The sequence below is a fragment of the Brachyhypopomus gauderio genome, chromosome 10, assembly GCF_052324685.1.
Source record: "Brachyhypopomus gauderio isolate BG-103 chromosome 10, BGAUD_0.2, whole genome shotgun sequence".
In the NCBI taxonomy this organism is placed as follows: Eukaryota; Metazoa; Chordata; class Actinopteri; order Gymnotiformes; family Hypopomidae; genus Brachyhypopomus; species Brachyhypopomus gauderio.
Genome location: NC_135220.1, coordinates 14,675,351 through 14,697,206, shown reverse-complemented (window position 1 = coordinate 14,697,206; position 21,856 = coordinate 14,675,351). Strand labels below are relative to the sequence as shown.

The 21,856-nt window shown below is 45.7% G+C and overlaps 1 protein-coding gene across 1 annotated transcript in view; it reads left to right on the top strand.

Annotated features, from left to right (window-relative positions):
- Window positions 1-11,064: 11,064 nt before the first annotated feature.
- Window positions 11,065-21,856, top strand: part of gfra2b (GDNF family receptor alpha 2b) — a 32,482-nt gene continuing 21,690 nt past the window's right edge. Inside the window, exons 1-2 of the mRNA XM_077019809.1 lie at window positions 11,065-12,274; window positions 13,312-13,626. Of these exons, the coding sequence (XP_076875924.1) occupies window positions 12,235-12,274; window positions 13,312-13,626 (355 nt within the window). The 5' untranslated portion in view covers window positions 11,065-12,234. The remainder of the gene's footprint in view (window positions 12,275-13,311; window positions 13,627-21,856) is intronic.

Here is a 21,856-nt window from a genome sequence, read left to right as displayed (position 1 = left end):
GAATCTTCTGAACGGCAGCGTTCCAACTCCGATCCGATCCATACCACCACACTTGTCATTCTCAGTCAGCGCAGATCTCAGAACCGCCAGGCCGCTATTGCGAAACCTGTCAGAATCCTTCTGTAGTCAGACACAACAGATTTGTTTATTCCTGCGATTATTAAAAGGATGTGGGGAATAGAAGGAAAATGCATGCAGAGGATGTGTGTGTGTGTGTGTGTACTAAAAACAAGTATGTGTGTGTGTGTGTGTGTGTGTGTGTGTGTGTGTGTGTGTGCGTGTGTGTGTTTGTGTGTGTGTGACAGTGTACTGCAAGGGCTAAGCTTGATATAGAGTGTGTACTCCTCACAGAGCCTACTCTCACATGTGGACCACACTGAGTTGAGCAGTGTGAACAGGTAAGTTGTATTGGATTTAACAGTCTGAACCACTTTGGGTTGAATGTTGTGAACAGGCTCAGCTATATTGGGTCTACCATTCTGAACCACACTGGCTTGAACAGTGTGAACAGGCTCAGCTGTATTGGGTCTAACTGCACTGGGTTGAACAGTATGAACTTAAAATGGCTGTTTAGGTCTTCTAGGTCTCTTACAGGGATGTTGAATGCAGTGCTTGTGTACTGGTGGCTGGAGATATTCTCTTATTCTGATAATCTATTACCAGATAGTGACAAGTAAGAGAGACAGAGAGAAGGAAAGAGAGATAGCGCAGAGAACGGGATGTATAGTCTTATGGTGAAATATAGCTAGAATTCCTAGATTTCTCCATCTCTGTCAGGAAGACTACAGTGACCCATGTCACACGGCACCAGTGAAAGCCCTACAAAGATTCACCATGACTCATTAGTAAATGATCATCCCCAGAGCAGTGGCTGGCAACCGTCGCCATGACACCCCCTCCCAGCCTTGGCTCAGCAACACCTCCCTTGATTCCGCTGTTTTGCATAAGAGGGCCTCCTGTCTGTTCTGCTGGAGGCACGAGAACGTGATTAAGTGCTGGAACACACCTTTGTCCATTGATCGCGTACTGTTAGGGATCAGTGACCAATGATCAATGACCAATGATCAATGATGAGAAGTGCTTTCTCTAGAAGTGCTACTTTAGTCTGCCCTCACATCGACTGTATGCCCAACTCTAATCTCACACAGCACAGCTGGGTAAGGTGTGGTGGAACTTGCTGTAAGTATACTGAACTTGTGTGTGCATGTGTGTCTCTGCAAGCAGTGGTTTATAATACATTGCAATTCCATCTATACTGTCAAATGTGGAAACAAATGAGCATTAAGAATTTAATCACAGTGCAAATAGCTGTTGGAAAGCAAAGCAACATATTAGAGACTTTACTATCCTCTGGTAATAATGTCTTCTGCACCACTGAATTCTTAACACTTCTCTATTATTATGACAGTACTGTATTTCATTTATCTTAGAGGATGATATCGGAGTAAAATGTCACAGACTAAAAAAAAACGTACTTGTTCAATTCTCTCATTTCTGGGAGACTTCCCAACATTTCCAGTACTGAATGGTATTAAAAAGTACGTAAGAGTTCTAAGGGTCCTTCATGTGGTGATGTGTAGTACTGTTTAAGGGTCCTTCATGTGGTGATGTGTAGTACTGTTTAATGGTCCTTCATGTGGTGATATGTAGTACATTTTAAGGGTCCTTCATGTGGTGATGTGTAGTACAGTTTTAAAGGTCCTTCATGTGGTGATGTGTAGTACAGTTTTAAGGGTCCTTCATGTAGTCATGTGTAGTAGTTTTAAAGGTCCTTCATGTGGTCATGTGTAGTACAGTTTTAAAGGTCCTTCATGTGGTCATGTGTAGTACAGTTTAAAAGGTCCTTCATGTGGTCATGTGTAGTACAGTTTTAAAGGTCCTTCATGTGGTCATGTGTAGTACAGTTTTAAGGGTGCATGTGGGGAAGTAACTAAAGCTAAACTGGGCCAAAAATCAAAAAGGTTCGGCACTGTTTAACTGTTAACAGTGTCACACAGATGAACACTTTAAATGGTATGCTTACTGAGATGGCTGGATTAAATATCATTTCTACACAGGAGACTTGTGACAAACAACATAATTTATGTCTGTTTGGAATCAAGATGGACTTACATGACTTTCATAAAAAAAATCTGCATAAAATGTAAAAATAATATTTAGTGATATGTGGGGGGCTAAAACTAATTAATTTTATCTTAATTTCCCATTGGTGGGATGAGCAAAATTAAATTAAATCTTAGTCTCTTAGGCGAATGTGTTAAAAGGGTTGTTAATTAGAGCTGTTCTATCCAGCATGTATCTTTTGACATTCCTACCTAAAATCTTCTGTCTCACTGATCCCAGCGGCTTCTTCTCCGAGTCTGAAGGCCCCCCGGTGTGTGTCCCTCCCCTTCTTTGCCACATCTCTGTTGATGGCAGCCACAGCTATGTCTTTTAAGACGAGTTGTCTGAAACTATCATTACCAGCTGACGAGTGAACATTGCATTTACTTCTGTGGAGGGAGAGAATTTTCTGTGCCCGAGAAATCTTGAAAAGTCATTAAAGGCCATGTGATGAAGCCCTTAACTTCTAGTTACAGCTGGAGGTGGAATATGAGGTGGGGGTGTGCACACGGATGAAACGCTGAACACCATGTGCACATGGAACACTGTTCGCACATGTGACATGGAAAGTTCTGGAATGAGCTTGAGAAGACGTGAAGTTGGATCAGAAGGCATTATGCCTTTAACATCACAGCTGTGCCATATGAGGCAACATGCATATTTGTGTGTGTGTGTGTGTGTGTGTGTGCACCTAGTTTGTGCTGAGAAGTTATTGCCACTGAGGAAAAAATATGCAAAAAAAATATAACAACAAAAATATATCTCCCATCGCAATAAAATGGAGCAAGAGCGGATGGAAGGAGAGCTCCCCCCTTAGATATGAGCACTGTCTGCAATGCTCCTGTTTATCTCACACAAGATGCAGGCACTCATCATTGGTCTGCCACATCCGTTTGCAGATCTACAGATGTTCATCGGGAGACACCCAGAGAAATATTCCCTTTTTTCCTTGAAATAGCTAGATTTGCAATATGCTACTGTAGGCTTAGAAAAGTTGACATTTACAGATTTATTAAAGATAGGCAGTTTTGATAGAAACTTTGAAAAAGGTATTTCCTTGGAGCAAGATGCATCCAAACAACCAAAATCCAACATTCCAATCTCAAAACAAACCCTTCCCCCTAACAAACCCTTACTCCAGACATCCAGACATACACTTACCCCAAACATACACTTACCCCAGACAAACCCTTACCCCAGACATACACTTACCCCAGACAAACCCTTATCCCAAACAAACCCTTTCTCCAGACATACACTTACCGCAGACATACACTTACCCCAGACAAACCCTTACCCCAAACAAACCCTTACCCCAGACATACACTTACCGCAGACAAACACTTACCCCAGACATACACTTACCACAGACATACACTTACCCCAGACATACCCTTACCCCAGATATACACTTACCCCAGACATACACTTACCCCAGACAAACCCTTACCCCAGACATACACTTACCCCAAACAAACCCTTACCCCAAACAAACACTTACCCCAGACATACATACTTACCCCAGACATACTTACCCCAGATATACATTTACCCCAGACAAACACTTACCCCAGACAAACACTTACCGCAGACATACCCTTACCACCAACAAACCCTTACCCCAGACATACACTTAAGCCAGACATACCCTTACCACCAACAAACCCTTACCCCAAACAAACCCTTACCCCAGACATACAATTACCCCAGACATACACTTACCACCAACAAACGCTTACCCCAGACAAACACTTACCCCAGACATACATTTACCCCATACATACTTACCCCAGACATACACTTACCCGAGACAAACCTTTACCCCAAACAAACACTTACCCCAGACAAACACTTACCACAGACATACACTTACCCCATACATACCCTTACCACCAACAAACCCTTACCCTAGACAAACACTTACCCCAGACATACATTTACCCCAGACATACACTTACCCAAGACAAACCTTTATCCTAAACAAACCCTTACCCAAAACAAACACTTACCCCAGACAAACACTTACCCCAGACAAACACTTACCACAGACATACCCTTACCACTAACAAACCCTTAGCCCAGACATACTTACCGCAAACAAACACTTACCCCAGACAAACACTTACCGCAGACAAACACTTACCGCAGACATACACTTACCGCAGACATACACTTATCCCAGACAAACACTTACCCCAGACATACACTTACCCCAGACATACACTTACCCCAGATATACACTTACCCCAGACATACACTTACCCCAGACAAACACTTACCACAGACATACCCTTACCACCAACAAACCCTTACCCCAGACATACCCTTACCACCAACATACCCTTACCCCAAACAAACCCTTATCCTAGACAAACACTTACCCCAGACATACATTTACCCCATACATACACTTACCCCAGACATACACTTACCCGAGACAAACCTTTACCCCAAACCAACCCTTTCCCCAAACACTTACCCCAGACAAACACTTACCCCAGACATACCCTTACCACCAACAAACCCTTACCCTAGACAAACACTTACCCTAGACATACATTTACCCCATAAATACACTTACCCCAGACATACACTTACCCCAGACATACACTTACCACAGACATACCCTTACCACCAACAAACCCTTACCACCAACATACCCATACCCCAAACAAACCCTTACCCCAGACATACCCTTACCACCAACAAACCCTTACCCCAGACATACATTTACCCCATACATACACTTACCCCAGACATACACTTACCCGAGACAAACCTTTACCCCAAACCAACCCTTTCCCCAAACACTTACCCCAGACATACCCTTACCACCAACAAACCCTTACCCTAGACAAACACTTACCCTAGACATACATTTACCCCATACATACTTACCCCAGACAAACACTTACCCCAGACATACATTTACCCCATACATACACTTACCCCAGACATACACTTACCCGAGACAAACCCTTACCCCAAACATATCCTTAACCCCAAACAAACCCTTACCCCAAACATATCCTTAACCCCAAACATGTTCTTCCCACTCAACCTCAAAACATGCTACTCCAACCAAACACATTAGTACACCCAAACATGGCCTCCTCCACTTACACTCCACTCCAACAAGACACTGACCCCTATACACTGATACCTCCCCAAAACACGACTCCCTGCCCAAACATATTGCTCCACAACAAAGAACATCAGAGATGAGTAGAACTTCACTGCTGACCCACACCTCCTTTCTATAGAATAGATTCTATTTTCACTGCACTGCACAAATAAACCTTTCAGCGGATTACATAATCCTATAGTCTTTGCAGACTATTAAATCCACTTCTGAATAACAGGGTGGGGGACTGAGAGGCTGGTGGGTGGGGCCCTGGGTGAGGTAGTTATAAGTGTGTGTTTCACTGAGCCGCAGATCACTAGAGCCTTGGATGACGCTCTCTGTGTCCCACTACTAGTGAGTATTCATTAGATATCTGTAGCCCACCATATGCTGTCCCAGGGTCACGGGCTTACACCCAGCTGACAGTCTCAGCTAATTATGGTCAAGGGCAATGTGGAACAGGAGAAAGAAAGAACAAGAGAGAGAGACAGAGTGAAGGTGCGTGTGTGGTGTGTGTGAGAGAAGCAAGACCAAAATATATAAAAAGAGAAAGAGTGAGCGTGTGTGTGTGTGACTGAGAGAGTGTGTGAGAGAGAAAGAAAAAAGAAAGAAAGAGTGGAGGAAGAGTAGTGACTGCACTTTTAAGTTTTCAGGGGAAATTTTTATCCCATGGGACGGCCTATTCAAATGGGTTTAATTAAAGAGTGTGGAGAGGAAGTTTGTGTTTGTAATTACTGGCATGCTCAGTGAAATGTGTAGTGTGCTATTGCCTGCATTTCCTAATTAAGTTACAGATCAAGTTCAAACCCCTCTTGGTATTTACGAGGTTATTGTCTTTTACGCTATTGATTCAAGTGTGACACGTGTATTGCAGAACAACACTTAATGAGAGAGTGAGAAACAGAATGAAAGAGAGACAGAGTGGCAGCAAGAGAGAAGGAAAGGAAGGATGAGAAATGGAGAGACAGACAGAGAGAGAGAAAGACAGAAGAAGAGATGGACAGCGCCACAGCAAACAGTACACAGATCGCATACTTAACCGATCCCATTTAGGCCATTACATACAAAACAGTGTTTTCACAATACATCTGTGTTTCTTTTGGAGTCATTATAATTGATTTAAGTGCAAATCAAGGCATTGCTGAAACATACCCCATGCAGCTCCATGTAGCTTACATTTTGAATCCTCAGGAAAAAGTGTTCTAACAAAGGTAATGTTCCATGCTATATCGGTCTCTATACTAATATATACTTACCAGAGAAGGAAAATGTGGAGTTCTGAGTGCAGCATGAGGAAGGAGACACAGAAGTGTGTTTGCAGTCAGAAGCAGATCAACACACGGTCTCTCACTGGTTTCCTGCAAACAACAAACAAAACACTCAGACCTACAGTAGGGAGGTACATTGTGTCTCTACTGTATCTTACAGATTGCTGGAGTACAGTAGGGAGGTACATAGCATTTCTGTTGAGCTTCTCTGTACTTGTTTGGATCAGGTGTCCCATCTAAGGGGGGATACGAACAGTCTTCATGGCTTGATGTAATCTCACGTCATGACCAGTGCTTTTCCATAAGAAATGAACCGCATTTATCAGAGTCCAAAGGTTCCTCACCTGACTGTCAGTGGTGATGGAGTGCTGTGGCTTAATGTTTCTTGCATGATCGTCCAACTTCAATCATTCTGCACCCAGACCAGATCAGTGCATGGCAAACCTTAATCATCCCTGCTCTATAAACAACACGCTGTACCTTTAGTCACCCAGCTGAAGGCTCTCTCTCTTAAACACTCATGTATACACACACACTAAAGTGTGCTTGATGATTGGCCCCAGTGTGAGCAGTACAAAGTGTTTTAGAGTCCCAGTCTGACTGACACAACAGAGGGACAGAAGAGGTATTTCTAAACTACACCTCTGTAACTATGGAAATCCAAGCCTTGCTGGATCAAACAGGCATGCTAAATCTGTTCACACACAGATGCGTGCACATGCATGTGCACATGGGCAGACACACACACACACACACACACACACACACACACACACACACACACACACACACCCTTCTTAGCAGCAGGTAGCCACTCTCTCTTTCCTGGCTATAGACTCCTACCTTCTCTGACATTCAGACAATGTAGGCAACTTGCATTGTTTCTCTTTGTGAGAGTCTGTCAAATCATTTCCTCGTCCTGCCATGGCGACCCTGACCTGAGCGATGACAGAAGACCAAATGGTTGCTCGTATGTTTTCCATCTCATGGTAGAACGACCTCTGTGGCTCCCTGTGACGGGGTCAGACTTTTGAGAGCAGGCCTGAAGAAGAACTGCTTTTCCATGAGTGAGGAAGCTGATGCGTTTTCTAAACGTGCTTCCCGCGCTTATCTTTTTCTCGGAGAATAACCTTGTCAGTCAGTACTCGACTGGTTTTGTTCAGACAAACCCAGATGAATTCCTGAGGGAGAACCTCTTGTCTGTGCCTTCACCTTGCGTGGATTACAGGGAGTGGAGTGTGTTTCTGCCTCACAACACACACACACACACACACACACACACACACACACACACACACACACACACACACACACACACACACACACACACACATATATGAACTACACACATGTCAAGAAGGGCATGACGTATGAAGGTGCTCAAAGCCTTCTAGGTGGTGGAAACTCAGAATTAACTCAAGACTGTCAGGGCTCCAGACAGGACTCACACACACCCTGCCAAGACGTCAAAGTAGTTCACCAAATGTCATGCGAACGTTGTTGAAACATCTGTACGTAAAGGCAGGCTATTTCAGTACTGAGCAGCATGTGACTCCCAGAAAAAGAAAATGTTCAGTGGAAACGTTACATTGAGTCATGGTAATGACTCAGCAGGTTTCACGCAGATATGACACACAGACACATGGACATGGACATCAAGCAGTTGGTGCAGCAGAAAACTTCGGCAGACAGATAAACAAAGAAGCATGCTGAGACCTACAGGAGGTGTTCTCCAAGGCTGTGGCACCTCATGCCCAGGGATGAAGTTCCTCTATAGGGTGTCTTCTCCAAGGCTGTAGATTCTCACATCCAGCGATGAGGTTCCCCTGTAAGGGTGTCTTCTCCAAGGCTGTGGATTCTCTCCTCCAGGGAACATTTTCAGTTTTTTTTCCTGCACCTGGTGCAACTCATCAGGTAATTACGAAGCCCTTCATGAGTCAGGTGTGTTACAGCACAGACACACACACAAACACAAACACACACACACAAGGCCATCCAATTGCGCAGAGAACCTCGCACCAAGACTCCCAGATGAACATTCTTGAATAAAACAGGCATACCACTAGGGCTGATATACAAAGCCGAGGAGGACATGAGCAGCTTACGTGTCCCCTGTGAATGAGGCTGTGTTCAGCCCAGGGGCGAAGAGACTTCCATTCTCTATCACCATGGCAGAATAAGGGTTAACATACAGATTTGAAAGCTTTTTTTTTTTTTTTTAACATTTTTGTCATTTTCCTTTAAGCATGTTGGCGCTCCTTTGGAAGATGGAAAAACATATCCCCTCAATTGCCACAACAGCAGCATTTGGGAGAAAAACCTCAGTATTCACCACACAGCTCTGTAGCCAAATGATTAGGAAAGGGCCGACATTCTGTTCTTCTCTCCTCAGCGGTGAAGAAACAGACAAATCACACGTTACTGATGAGCCCTTAGAATGGTGCACCAAACGCTTTGGGGCTGGGTCTCTGGGTAATCTGAAGGACACCGAAGGCTTGCATACAATAAGACGGCAGACAATTAATTTCTCTCTCATAATGGGCTTGTCAGAGGTGCCTTTGCCCATCGTTACGGGATGGCTGAGGTGTGATTGTTTTGCTCTGTTATGCTACAGAGCTGTGGATAGACCTGGATGATGACATGTTGGGTAAGGTGCAACTCCCCCCCCACACCCCTGGCCATCGGTTTGAAATCCTAATACCAGTGTTAACTGTATTGGTCTTAACTGGGCAGATTTTAATGAGCAGAAATAATTTCCATGCTGAGAAAGATTTTATGTGTGTATCATACACAGCTGAGGGGAAGAAAGAATTTTGATTGTTTAAACACTCTCTAGCCCAAAAGTAATCACACCAGAAACCACCGCTTTACCTCAACGATGTATCTAGGTCCTTCACTTATGAACTGTGACATCATTCAGCACAGCACTGAATGACCAGCAGGGTGGAGAAGAGAAGATTTCAGTATTTACACGTTTGCGAGTGAGTAAACACGACATTAAAAACGGCTTTCTGCCAGGTGCATCTCAAAGGACGCAAGGATATGATATTCTTATTAATGATTAGTTATGTTCATACTCATATTTAGTCTGCCAAATGTGTCCTCAGTTAATTCAAGCACATTCAAGCACTGAAATAATTTCAGTTTCAGTATTTTACTGCCATATCAGTCAATGCTTGACCAAGAAGAATATGTTTTAGTTAACTTATCAAACATGCATACAAACTTCTAAAAATTTGTCACTTACAACACATCATAACTTTTTGTAGAAAAAGAACAGCATTATTAAACATGATTAAAATTCTAGAGTGGAGTTTAACAGTCTAATGACAGAGGGGTAGGAGCAGTCACAAAACCGAGATGTTCTACATAAAATAACCTCTGACCTTTCACCAGAATGAAGAAGTTAAAAAAGGTACTGCATAGCTTGGGAGCTGTCTTTATAAACGATTATTAAATTCTTTTTTCAAATTGAGCTTCCATAACTAATGCAGGTGGGAATACAGGGGCCTGCATTTTCCTGTCGAGCTGAGGAGGTACGTTCCAGTCCACTTAAGGGTAGCGTGGTTGATACCAGCAAGGCGAAACCCCTTCTACTTACCTCAGCTTTCATCAGTTCATTTGCAGAGAGCTTAAGGAGACATCATTGATTTTTGACTTGAGCCACTGATACACTCTAAATAAAAGAGCAACAATCACAGCTGAGACTGGATGGGAGTCGTGACTTAATTTTAGCTCCTCTAAAGTCAAGGGCTGCCTCAGTGAAGGGCTGCCTATGAAGGGCTGCCTCTGTGAAGGGCTGCCTCTGTAAAGGGCTGCCTCTGTGAAGGGCTGCCTTTGTAAAAGGCTGCCTTTGAAAGGGCTGCCTCTGTAAAGAGCTGCCTCTGTAAAGAGCTGCCTTTGTGATGGAGCTGACAGCACTGCCAGTGTAGGAGGTCTAATGAACAGAGGTACGCTACACCCCCACTGCTCTGGCTTTAGAGACTGACAACCAACTTTCCTTTTACTAAAAAAAAGTATCTATTTTTTATCCTTTTTTTATAACTCTTCTTCTGTCTGTGTGTTTCAATCGCATATTTAATGTTGCACATATCCAAATGTTCATCCTCCTGATCTAGAGTTGAATATCTATCCCATTCATCACCACTACAAACTAAACACACTGCAGGTTTCAAATAATATGTAATGTCTAACACTTTCTCTCTCTCTCTCTCTCTCTCTCTCTCACACACACACACACACACACACACACACACACACACAAACATACAACTCAACTGACCAAACAGAATGCCAATCTATATTGGAAGTGAACTATAGTCCTTTAGTGAATGACATAATACTGGTGACAACTGGACTGCTGGTTAAGTCTCCTCTATTGAGTAACGCTGCATTTACCCTAAGGGCACAAATCCATTCGGCTATTATCGATCAGGGAAGCATGTAGTGGGAATTAATTCTGCTGTGAATTCTATTCCATGTAGTCCATCAGCACACGCTCGAACGCCACCAGGCCGTGTGTTTCACGCATGCGCGCTTACATTAAAGAGCTTGTATGCAGGAGTTGCTTTGGACGAAATGCCTACGTAGTTTGGAGTGATGCAAGCTCTTTTAGTGTATGAATCAAACGACGACACATTTAAGACAAAATACGAACGTATCTGCTTAAGGATATAAATAACAATAACCAAAATTATCTCTGCGTGCAAATCATTAGCCAAAACACAAGTTGAGCAGATATCCAGGGGAAACTTCACGGCGCTCTTTTACAGACACAATTCCCCCATTTCGCTGTCATGTCCTTGTACACTTAATAGTCTGTCTCCTGGTCGCGCCGATTCAGAAGAGCGGCGAGGTTTAGACAAGCGGGGCTATTTTCATCGCGCTCGCGCTGACGTGAAGAGCGGCGGAGCCCCCAGGGTCGGACACGAAACTTCGTTTGAGGGGAGAGAGAAGCAGTTCGTCTCAAACGAGCAAAAGCGAAAAGAGACGTAGAAGAAAAGAAACCGCTTTTCCAGCTATTCACCTTCAGTCACGCGGAGTGGACGAACGCGGGAAACTGCGGCTGTCACGAGCCTGCAGCGATGAGAAAGGACATGTAAGCGCCAAAAAAAGTCATATTACAGGAGATATTAGCCTGCAAGTTGGAAACAATTGAGGAGAAGACACGATGATACGTAAATGTCTCTGAATGATACAGTTCAAATGCTTGAGTACGTAAGTATAAACGAGGAACGAAATCACTTAATTAGTGCCAGAAGTTTCTTAATACGAAGTGGCGTCCTTAGAATGAAAAGGTCAAAAGTGAAATTTCTGATTGTAAGTTATTAAGGTCTTTAAAAAATAGATCTTGATTTGGAAAATAACAGCAGACGAGCAGTCGTATCTATATGGAGGAACGACCAACTCGATCCAGCGCGGAGAAACGCTTCAACGCTTTTAACGAAAGGATGCTGTATTGGACAGTCTATTCACAAATATATTCGTGATCCTTTGCCCTCATTATTACTTTCCTGCACAAAAGTTGGATTTCAAGTGGAGCTTCGAAAGCACTGGATTTCTTACATCTGCGAGAATCTAAGAAGCGCGCGGTTAGAGATGGACCGCTGGAGTGCAAAATCCGTCCGCGTTAAAGCCACGCTGGAATTCTAACAGAACTGTTAAGGAAATTACTTATCTTCTTTAACAACGGGCAACATCTGGGATCGCAGCATCTTAGACGTTCACAGGGATTTTATCATGATTTTACTTAATATTCTGAGTATCCTGTTTTTATTGGGTAAGTAAAAATACTAATATGTTTAACAAAATGTCACACAGGACATATAAAGTAAATCGAAGCAAGAAACTAACAACTGAAGGAGATTTAGAGAAGCCAAAACATACATCGGTTTCATGTCATGTGCAGAGGGTAAGAATAATAGTCACCGTTTGATCGAACGTTTACGATGAACTAACTGCGTAAAGTAACGTTTTGGCGGTCAAAGGGACACCTCACAGTAAGAGCCCTGCTAATCTATAATAAAATATATCCGCAAATCCAGAACTATTCTTCATCATAAGGCAGATAAATGATCCAGACTTTTTCACCACATTTGTGCAATAGAGATGATTTTAACTTTGGCGAGAATAGACGGCTATCTGCCTTCCCGCTGGGAAATATCCATGGTGCTGAAAAAGAAGCGAAGCGGATCATTACTGAACAACGCCAGAAAATGTTTAAAATCAACATTATCAGTGCACCATTTAAAATAAGCACACGCCTCAGTAGCTCGTGCTTTTCGTTACAGCACCTCGCAAAGGACATACAGGGTCCTTTTTTTCCATCCAAAATAGCGGTAAATTGTATTGACGTCTTCCGGGAAAAGCAACTTACAACTGTCACTTCTAGTTAATGCGAGTAATTCAATCACCACCGAATTCAGCAATTCTTTGCCCCATCGATAGATGTCGCTAATCTTTTTTTTATCTTACCCCTGTCAGCCAAATAAATATATATATTTAGTACTACTGCAATGTGTCACTACATGTAATACACACTGACAAATCCGCTCACTGAATAGCGTGACAGAATATATAAAACACAGAAATAACAATAGATCTAATTTAATCATCACATTTGGAGCTTTCTGTACATGCCAGGCTTATAGGTGCAGTATGTCAGTGCTGATTTACTGTGTCATTTTTCAAGTGTGTCTGATAAAATGTTATGTGGAACATAGGAATCCATACTTGAACTGGGACACCCATGTCCCGGGTGAACCGTGTCCACAGTCTCCAGTCTAACCTGCCTGCTGCTCTCCTCCTCCTCCCCAGACAAGGTGGTGTGCACCGTGGTTGGCTCCTCTGCTCTGTCTGGGCTGGGTGCTCACACCTGGAGGGCTCCAATGGACTGCCTTCGGGCCAGTGAGATGTGCAACCAGAACTCCCAGTGCAGCTCCAGGTTCCGCATTATGCGACAGTGTCTGGTGGGCCGGGACAGGAGCACCATGCTGGCCAATAAGGAGTGCCAGGCGGCCCTGGAGGTGCTCCAGGACAGCCCGCTGTACGAGTGCCGCTGCAAGAGAGGCATGAAGAAGGAGCTGCAGTGTCTGCAGAGCTTCTGGAGCATCCACATGGGCCTGAGTGAAGGTAGGGTTAGGGTTAAGTCTATTCACAAGGGTGTGAGTGAAGGTGGGGTTAGGGTTAAGTCCATCCACAATGGGCGTGAGAGAAGGTAGGGTTAGGGTTAAGTCTATCCACATGGGCCTGAGTGAAGGTGGGGTTAGGGTTAAGTCTATTCACATGGACCTGAGTGAAGGTAGGGTTCGGGTTAAGTATATTCACATGGGCCTGAGTGAATGTAGGGTTAAGGTTAAGTCTATTCACATGGGTGTGAGTGAAGGTGGTGTTAGGGTTAAGTCCATCCACAATGGGCGTGAGAGAAGGTAGGGTTAGGGTTAAGTCTATCCACATGGGCGTGAGTGAAGGTAGGGTTAGGGTTAAGTCTATTCACATGGGTGTGAGTGAAGGTGGGGTTAGGGTTAAGTCCATCCACAATGGGCGTGAGAGAAGGTAGGGTTAGGGTTAAGTCTATCCACATGGGCGTGAGTGAAGGTAGGGTTAGGGTTAAGTCTATTCACATGGGTGTGAGTGAAGGTGGGGTTAGGGTTAAGTCCATCCACAATGGGCGTGAGAGAAGGTAGGGTTAGGGTTAAGTCTATCCACATGGGCGTGAGTGAAGGTAGGGTTAGGGTTAAGTCTATCCACATGGGCCTGAGTGAAGTCGGGGTTAGGGTTAAGTCTATCCACATGGGCCTCAGTAAAGGTAGGATTAGGGTTAAGTCCATCCACATGGGCCTGAGTGAAAGTGGGGTTAGGGTTAAGTCTATCCACATGGGCGTGAGTGAAGCTGGATGTGCATGGTTCACCTCTGTTGGCCACTTTAAAACCGAGCTCTCTTTCTGAGCTTGGTTTGGAGTACTTGATGTGTTCTATATTAGACTTCAGGGGCCTTTATCTACGAAGCGATAGCATTATCTGCATTTTGGGTTTGTGGAGAGGATTCACATAATTCTTGTTAACGTGAAGTGCTTTTAAGTATGTGTGTGAGATGTGAAATGTTTGAGTCTGTTTGAGCATGCATGGCATTTGAGTGTAGGGAAGGCAAAGGAAAACCTGCTTTTAGCCTTTTTAGTCTGTCTGTCATGGGGGTCCTTGGGCATGTGGGGCAGTGGTTACCATTTGAGAGTGTTGAGGGATCATTATAGGATTTAGGCATTGGAAAGCAGCCTGAATTATAACCCATCTGCTTTGGCAGTTGCCGTGGCAGCCACAACAAATAGTCCTATTGATGCGAGTAATCAGGGAGTGCTTTTAAAGAGACTGCTGCTCTCAGGACTGACATTTCAATGAGGCATTGTGGACTGCCAAGCCTGCTAACTGCCTGGTAAGGTAAAACACACACAAATACAAACACACACACACACACAAGCACACACACACACACACACACACACACACGCACGCACCCACCCCCACACACACACACACACACACACACACACACACACACACACACACACACACACACACACACACACACACACACACAGAGCTTCCTTTCATCACAGCCTAGGCTCTCCAGAAAGATTATTCCCTGCAAATGTAGCACATCCTGACCCACCACATTAGAGAGGTCTGCGGTTCACGCTCAGCGCTGGATGTTGTGGAACTCTTTTATCGTTTATTTGAGGTGATGCATGAAGATCATTAGGCCTGCCTCCATAGGTCTCAGGAGGAAGTGTCACTCCAAACACACATGCCACGCTACATACAAGCTATCAACCGCCTGTTGATTCTGTTTTGTGGGATGTAGATGTATTTCAAATAGGTCTGGCATCATGGTTATGAGTGAGTGTGCACTGGCTCCTGTCTCTGTCCAGTCACTTAATTCCCTTGATATCAGCTGAATTGTGTAAAATGGACCCAGTTTTATGCCCTAGTTTGGACAGTAGTCACACAGCCCCCTTATTAGAATGTTCTCCTTGTGACTTTGTGTTCCCAAATCCACTACAACCCCTTTTGTAGAGCCAACAGCAATAGCAAATCAAACTGAGAGCAAACACATCTGAAAAATCCAGGTTGCTCTCAAGCACCGGAGAGAGACTGCACAGCTATGATTGCATCTCAACAGAACTCAATCAATTCCACTGAAAGCACACAATCAGCTGGTCTAGCAGGCTTACACAACAAGCCAGCCAACCCGAAGCAGCCTCATCTCAAGTTTATCTGTCTGTCGTTCCGTTGGACAGGGATGCTGGGATGTTCTGCTAAACAAATACACAACATCACCGAAAGGGCACCGGCTGATGCCTGGGGAACACAGAAAATGGATAGAAAGAAAGAAAATTAAGCATGTGTGTGTATATATGAGTGTGTATATGTGAGAATAAGAGAGACGGGGAGAGAGGTAGAGAGAATGAGAGAGGGGAGAGAGAATGAGAGAGAGAGAGAGAGAATGAGAGAGGGAAAGAAGGCATAAAAGACAGTGAGAAGGGACAGGAAATAGTATGAGAGAGATTGAAAGACAGATTGAAAAAGAGATTAAAAGAGAGATTGGAGGGGAGAGAATATAAGTGTTCTCTGTAAGACACTGAAGTCACAGGATTGTCTGCAGCCAGTAATGTGCTGGAGGTCTTGTCAGAGCAAACATAGTATCAAGGTTCAGTGTGGAACTGTCCCTCTCCATGGTGCTGAAATGTACAGTGTGGAGCTGTCCGTCTCCTTGGTGCTGAAATGTCCAGTCTGGAGCTGTCCCCTCTCCATGGTGCTGAAATGTTCACTGTGGATATGTCCCTCTCCGTGGTGCTGAAAGGTCCAGTGTGGAGCTGTCCCTCTCCGTGGTGCTGAAAGCACTACTGGCATGCCATCCTCGCTTACCCAGTCCCTTCCTTTGCGCTTCAAAGCGCTGTCAGCACAGGCAATATTCAATCGCGTGCATGACGCAGACAAGCACAAGCTGTGTGGCGTTGGGAGAAAAATCACCAACACAGGCCTTGCCAGCCAGGACGCCTGCAGCCCGATTTAGAAACGCAAGGCTGGTCGAGCTTTGATATTCACACCCAATTGGGTGAAGCTCTCCATCTCTCTCTCACCCCCCCCCCCCCCCCCCCCCCCCCCCTCCCCACTGCCAGGGAGGCTGGTCAGGTGTGCAGGATTAACGACACCCGCGAGCACAAAGACTTCAGGCTAGGGGACCTGTCATGGAGCACAGACAGGCATGTCAGATGGGAGAGGAGGGGGTGGTGGAGGTGGTGGTGCTGGTATGAGAAAGCCTGCACAAAGCCATGACGTAGAATAAAATAAGGCTAATGAGAGAATATGGTTAGAATGTTTGTTTTCTGTTCTGTGAAAGCCATACAGGCCAGGCAGTCCGTGTGGGTACAATGTGGGCATGTGGGTTTTATGTGAGTATTACTGAACAATGCTTAACAATGGACTTCTTTTATTGCTGTCAGTGTTGTTCAGTGCTGCTGCTGTTACTTCAACACTGCTGGTATTTCTACTCTTGATAATTCTTTAGCACTCACTGCTAGAATTATTTTAGCAATGTAAACTCTGACTTAATGCTGCTGGTGTTACCTTAACAGTGCTGCTGTCACCTCTGACACCAATTATGCATAATTCTAAAAAGCAGAACACAAATAGCTTCAGGGTGAAAACAGTGGCAACATGTAATACATGTGGTCAAGAGCTCTTCAACTTTTCACAGTTTTTGGCACAATCAGGAGGCCTATTACTACCATCAGTCTATCATCATCACAAAAAGTAAAACTGACTTGTGCCAACAGACTGTACATTGTCGTTTGTGGCCCCCATGACAGGCGCAGTGATTCAGAGATCAAGCGCTTGTTGTGGTTCCATCTGTGCTGCCCTTCAACACAGCAACCGTGCGTTACTACAACGACCGTGGCACGCTCTGGGCGCAGACAGAGGTGCTCAGTGCACGCTCAGGCCTGCCCGAAGGTCACGCCCCCACCCAAATGCACCACCGCGTTCATGTGTCACGTGTGGAAGGGCAACGCATTTCGTTGTTTTCTGTTTAGTTATTTCTATCTGTGTGGGTGACCACTGAGGACAGTTATGCAATTGGCCAGACACACTGCAGCTTGGGAGTTTGGCTCTTTCCTACGCCAGTCGTTATTTTCAGCTGTCCCTGTTAATTAGGGGATTATACTACATTTGGCAACCACAAGAGACTTTGAATAAAGCATCTTAAAAAGCAACCAGGCCCATAGCTCCTTCATAAAAAGTATATATGGTACTGTCGGGCTAAGGAACGCTCCATCTAAACCCTCATCTCCCATCAGCTCCCAGCACTGAAACACATGCAAGCTTGTGGAGCTGTGATCACAGTGGCATGACATAAGGAGGACATGTCCATCAATGCTGGTAGTATAGGTATAAGAACACGTCTGAACACATCTCCCAGCTCCAAGTAAACACACTTATGACAACACTGAGTAGGAAAGATGTGCTATGACAGGGAGGGAGAGGGAATGGTCTCCATTTCCTATCATGGATGAAGGAAGCGTTTTCTCACAATGACTCTAAGCGCCAGCCTAAAGCTCCTTTGGCTGTGCTGATGAAAGATAAGCGTAGCACAGCAGTTTAGGTTCGGGAGGAATTCACCTAAACCTTAAAGGTGGTACTGTGATTCAGAAACTGACAATGCCTAGCTATCATAACATAACCATACACAAAATCCTCTTATATACTACATCGTCACCATTAAAAGACAATGTAAATGTCTAATGAATTCTGACTGCATACATTGCTGCAGTCTTCCACTCATGACTTCAAAGACTTTCTCTGGACTGAATGGGACATCTCTGCACTGAACGTTTCTCCAGTTTTTCTGATGCACATTTGCATGATTCTGATGACCACATATCACTGGGGAGCAACCTAGCTCTGAACACTTGCCCAAGGGGATGAGATGGCTTTAAGATCTTCAACAGTAGAGAGATGAAGTTGCAAATTTTTAATGAAGATAATTAATCAAAAACTATTATACAAGCATCCGCCCCCAACCATCACCCCCTCCAAAAAGTTTTAATTAAACAAGCTTGTAGGAAAAAGGCCAGAATTCATTAGCTATTGTTGCACCTGACAAATTATGAAACAAACCCCACCTTCTGCTGCTTGCCAAGTCATCTGGTATTTCTGCCTTAATGAATCGCATTCATGCAGGACTCACCAGCGCATTAACATCCCTGCGCATCAGGCAACTCTTCTTTGTTTACTAATTGCATGCTTTGGTTCCCAGACAAAAAGCCGTGCAGGGGTCCGGACCCCTGGAGTCTCCAGAAAGGGCCATCCGCGTCCATCGTATATACGCGTCACTGCAGGACATTCTGCGATTAACCCAAAAAGAATAACTCAAAAGTCCAACTCGGGACTGCAGTCACACGTCACACGGCTGAAGGGATGGTAGTTTGTATTGTGTAACTCTTTCTGAAAGACGCCCAATTTCCTCCAGAGATTGTGAGACGCAGCCACACACATGCGACTACTCCGCTGACGACCAGGTTGCTGCATAATTGATTCCCTTGAAGGAAAGCAATTTCAAAAGCAAACTCCAACTGTTCATCTTGCATCGCTTGCTCGTTGTTCCAATTACTGCTGACTAGTTTGCCTTCTGTCTGGGGGAGGCAGGGCGGAAAAAATGTCAGCGCGTCAAAGTAGAGTGCTCTGGCGTACTAAAGCCCCTCTGATGGCGATAATAACAGATTGGACTTCTGTATAAGCAGTTCCAGTAAAATGCCAAAGCCCTTTCTGCTGTTTGTGGCAAACATTCGCCTCTCATTTACCTGTTAATGTACACTCTGTAGAGTGCATTAGACCCTGGCTTTTTACACGCGGATCACCACAAATGTGGATTTGCCTCTTTTGCATAAAATCTAAACAGTGCACATATACCGTTCAGTGATTACTCATAGAATGGGTTCAAAAAACTGTTTTATACAATCTGCGCTTATACTCATTTCAATAATGGGTTCAACTAATGGATTCTTTTTATAGAAGCTACCAGAGGAGACAAAACCCTCTCCTGACATTTCCTGACAATAACTGCGTTTTTCCTACTGTCCATGAGACAATGACTGCCAAGTTACAGCACATCATAAACACAGATCTGACTCTCGCCGCATGAGTCGCACTAATGACCCATGACACAGGGTTGTGTCAGTGAAGCTCTGCCCAACACGGAGCGAGATGTTCCATATATCTTCTGATGTCTCAGCTTGAGGTTACAGGAACAGGGACACTGAGAAGCAGGTGAACAAAGCCATCAGTCTTGCTGGATCCTGTCCTCTGGGTTGCCTCAAGCAGACAGACGCAGAAAGAGAGACAGGTGTCTTGGCTAGACGCACAGAGACAGACGGGCAAAACCCTGAGATCTGCCTTCTTCGTCTTAAACCCACAGGCGTCTTGACACTTCAAATATGCTACTGACGATGTACCATCAACACTGACCTGACTTACAAGAAGAAAATGAGGAGAGAGCATTTTACGATGAGGAGGTTAATTAGAAATTATGCAAACTTTATTGTCAGAGGTAATTAAAACGAGAGCACAAAGACAGCATAAAAGAATAACGGCACTCTTAATCACGTCCACAGTCACTGCAGACCTCAGCAATGGTGAAGTGAATGGGGAACTCAGAGCCAGAAACTAATATTTAACTGGGTCTACAAAAACTCTCCCATGTGTGCCTTTCCGTGCGGGTGTGTCACTAACAGATATAAGTCATGTTAGAGGCTCTAGCAAATGAGGGGCAATAAATCCCCTCACTCATCTGTCAAGCAAAGCCATTGCATTTTATTTGAGATGGGATCTATTCATAAATCGGCAACAACAAACTCCATGTGACTAATGTCCATTTCTTTATGGCCAATATTTCAGCATCATTATCCATTAGTGTCAGCAACAGCATCCAACGCTGCAAGGTCACGCATCTATGAAACACGGAGCCGTTGTCACGGGCTAAACGAGGCCTCCTCCGCGGCCCTGAGGTCCTGCGCTCCTACGGCAACGCTGGATCTCCCTTTGTTAAATGTCTGCAGATGAGGCGCGGCTCGTGGGAGAGCAGCAGCCAAAGTCGCAGCCAAGGACAGCGCTGCTCCGTTTACCACGTTTACGAGGCGCGAGCAGCGACGGCCAAATAAACGTGAAAGCGCATCACACCACCGCTAGCTCACCACCGCTAGCACACCACACCACTTTTTCATGCCAACACATTTAGCACTTTGACGTTCCACAGTAAAAAAAAGAAATAATTAAATAAATTACATCGATGCACCAAATCTATGTAAAGTGCGCCTGTCAGCGCACGCATTTGCACTGAATATAATGGGGCTCATGCTTCTGTATCACTTCTCTCATGCCATCTTTTTTCTCTTTTTCCATTGCCTGCATGGTTGCCGTCTTCATGCAGGGGTCTCTCCACTATTGTCCCTGAGCAGTGGTGTGGAGGGACCCATAGGGTGGTGCAGAAGGGCCCGTAGGGTGGTGCGGAGGGCCTGTAGGGTGGTGCGGAGGGCCTGTAGGGTGGTGCGGAGGGGCCCGTAGGGTGGTGCGGAGGGCCTGTAGGGTGGTGCGGAGGGGCCCGTAGGGTGGTGAGGAGGGGCCCGTAGGGTGGTGCGGAGGGCCCGTAGGGTGGTGTGGAGGGGCCCGTAGGGTGGTGCGGAGGGCCTGTAGGGTGGTGCGGAGGGGCCCGTAGGGTGGTGCGGAGGGCCTGTAGGGTGGTGCGGAGGGGCTGTAGGGTGGTGCGGAGGGGCCCGTAGGGTGGTGTGGAGGGGCCCGTAGGGTGGTGTGGAGGGGCCCGTAGGGTGGTGTGGAGGGCCTGTAGGGTGGTGCGGAGGGGCCCGTAGGGTGGTGTGGAGGGGCCCGTAGGGTGGTGCGGAGGGCCTGTAGGGTGGTGCGGAGGGGCCCGTAGGGTGGTGCGGAGGGGCTGTAGGGTGGTGCGGAGGGGCCCGTAGGGTGGTGTGGAGGGGCCCGTAGGGTGGTGCGGAGGGGCTGTAGGGTGGTGCGGAGGGGCCCGTAGGGTGGTGTGGAGGGGCCCGTAGGGTGGTGCGGAGGGCCCGTAGGGTGGTGTGGAGGGGCCCGTAGGGTGGTGTGGAGGGGCCCGTAGGGTGGTGCGGAGGGCCTGTAGGGTGGTGCGGAGGGGCCCGTAGGGTGGTGCGGAGGGGCCCGTAGGGTGGTGCGGAGGGGCCCGTAGGGTGGTGCGGAGGGCTTGTAGGGTGGTGCGGAGGGCCTGTAGGGTGGTGTGGAGGGGCCCGTAGGGTGGTGCGGAGGGCCTGTAGGGTGGTGCGGAGGG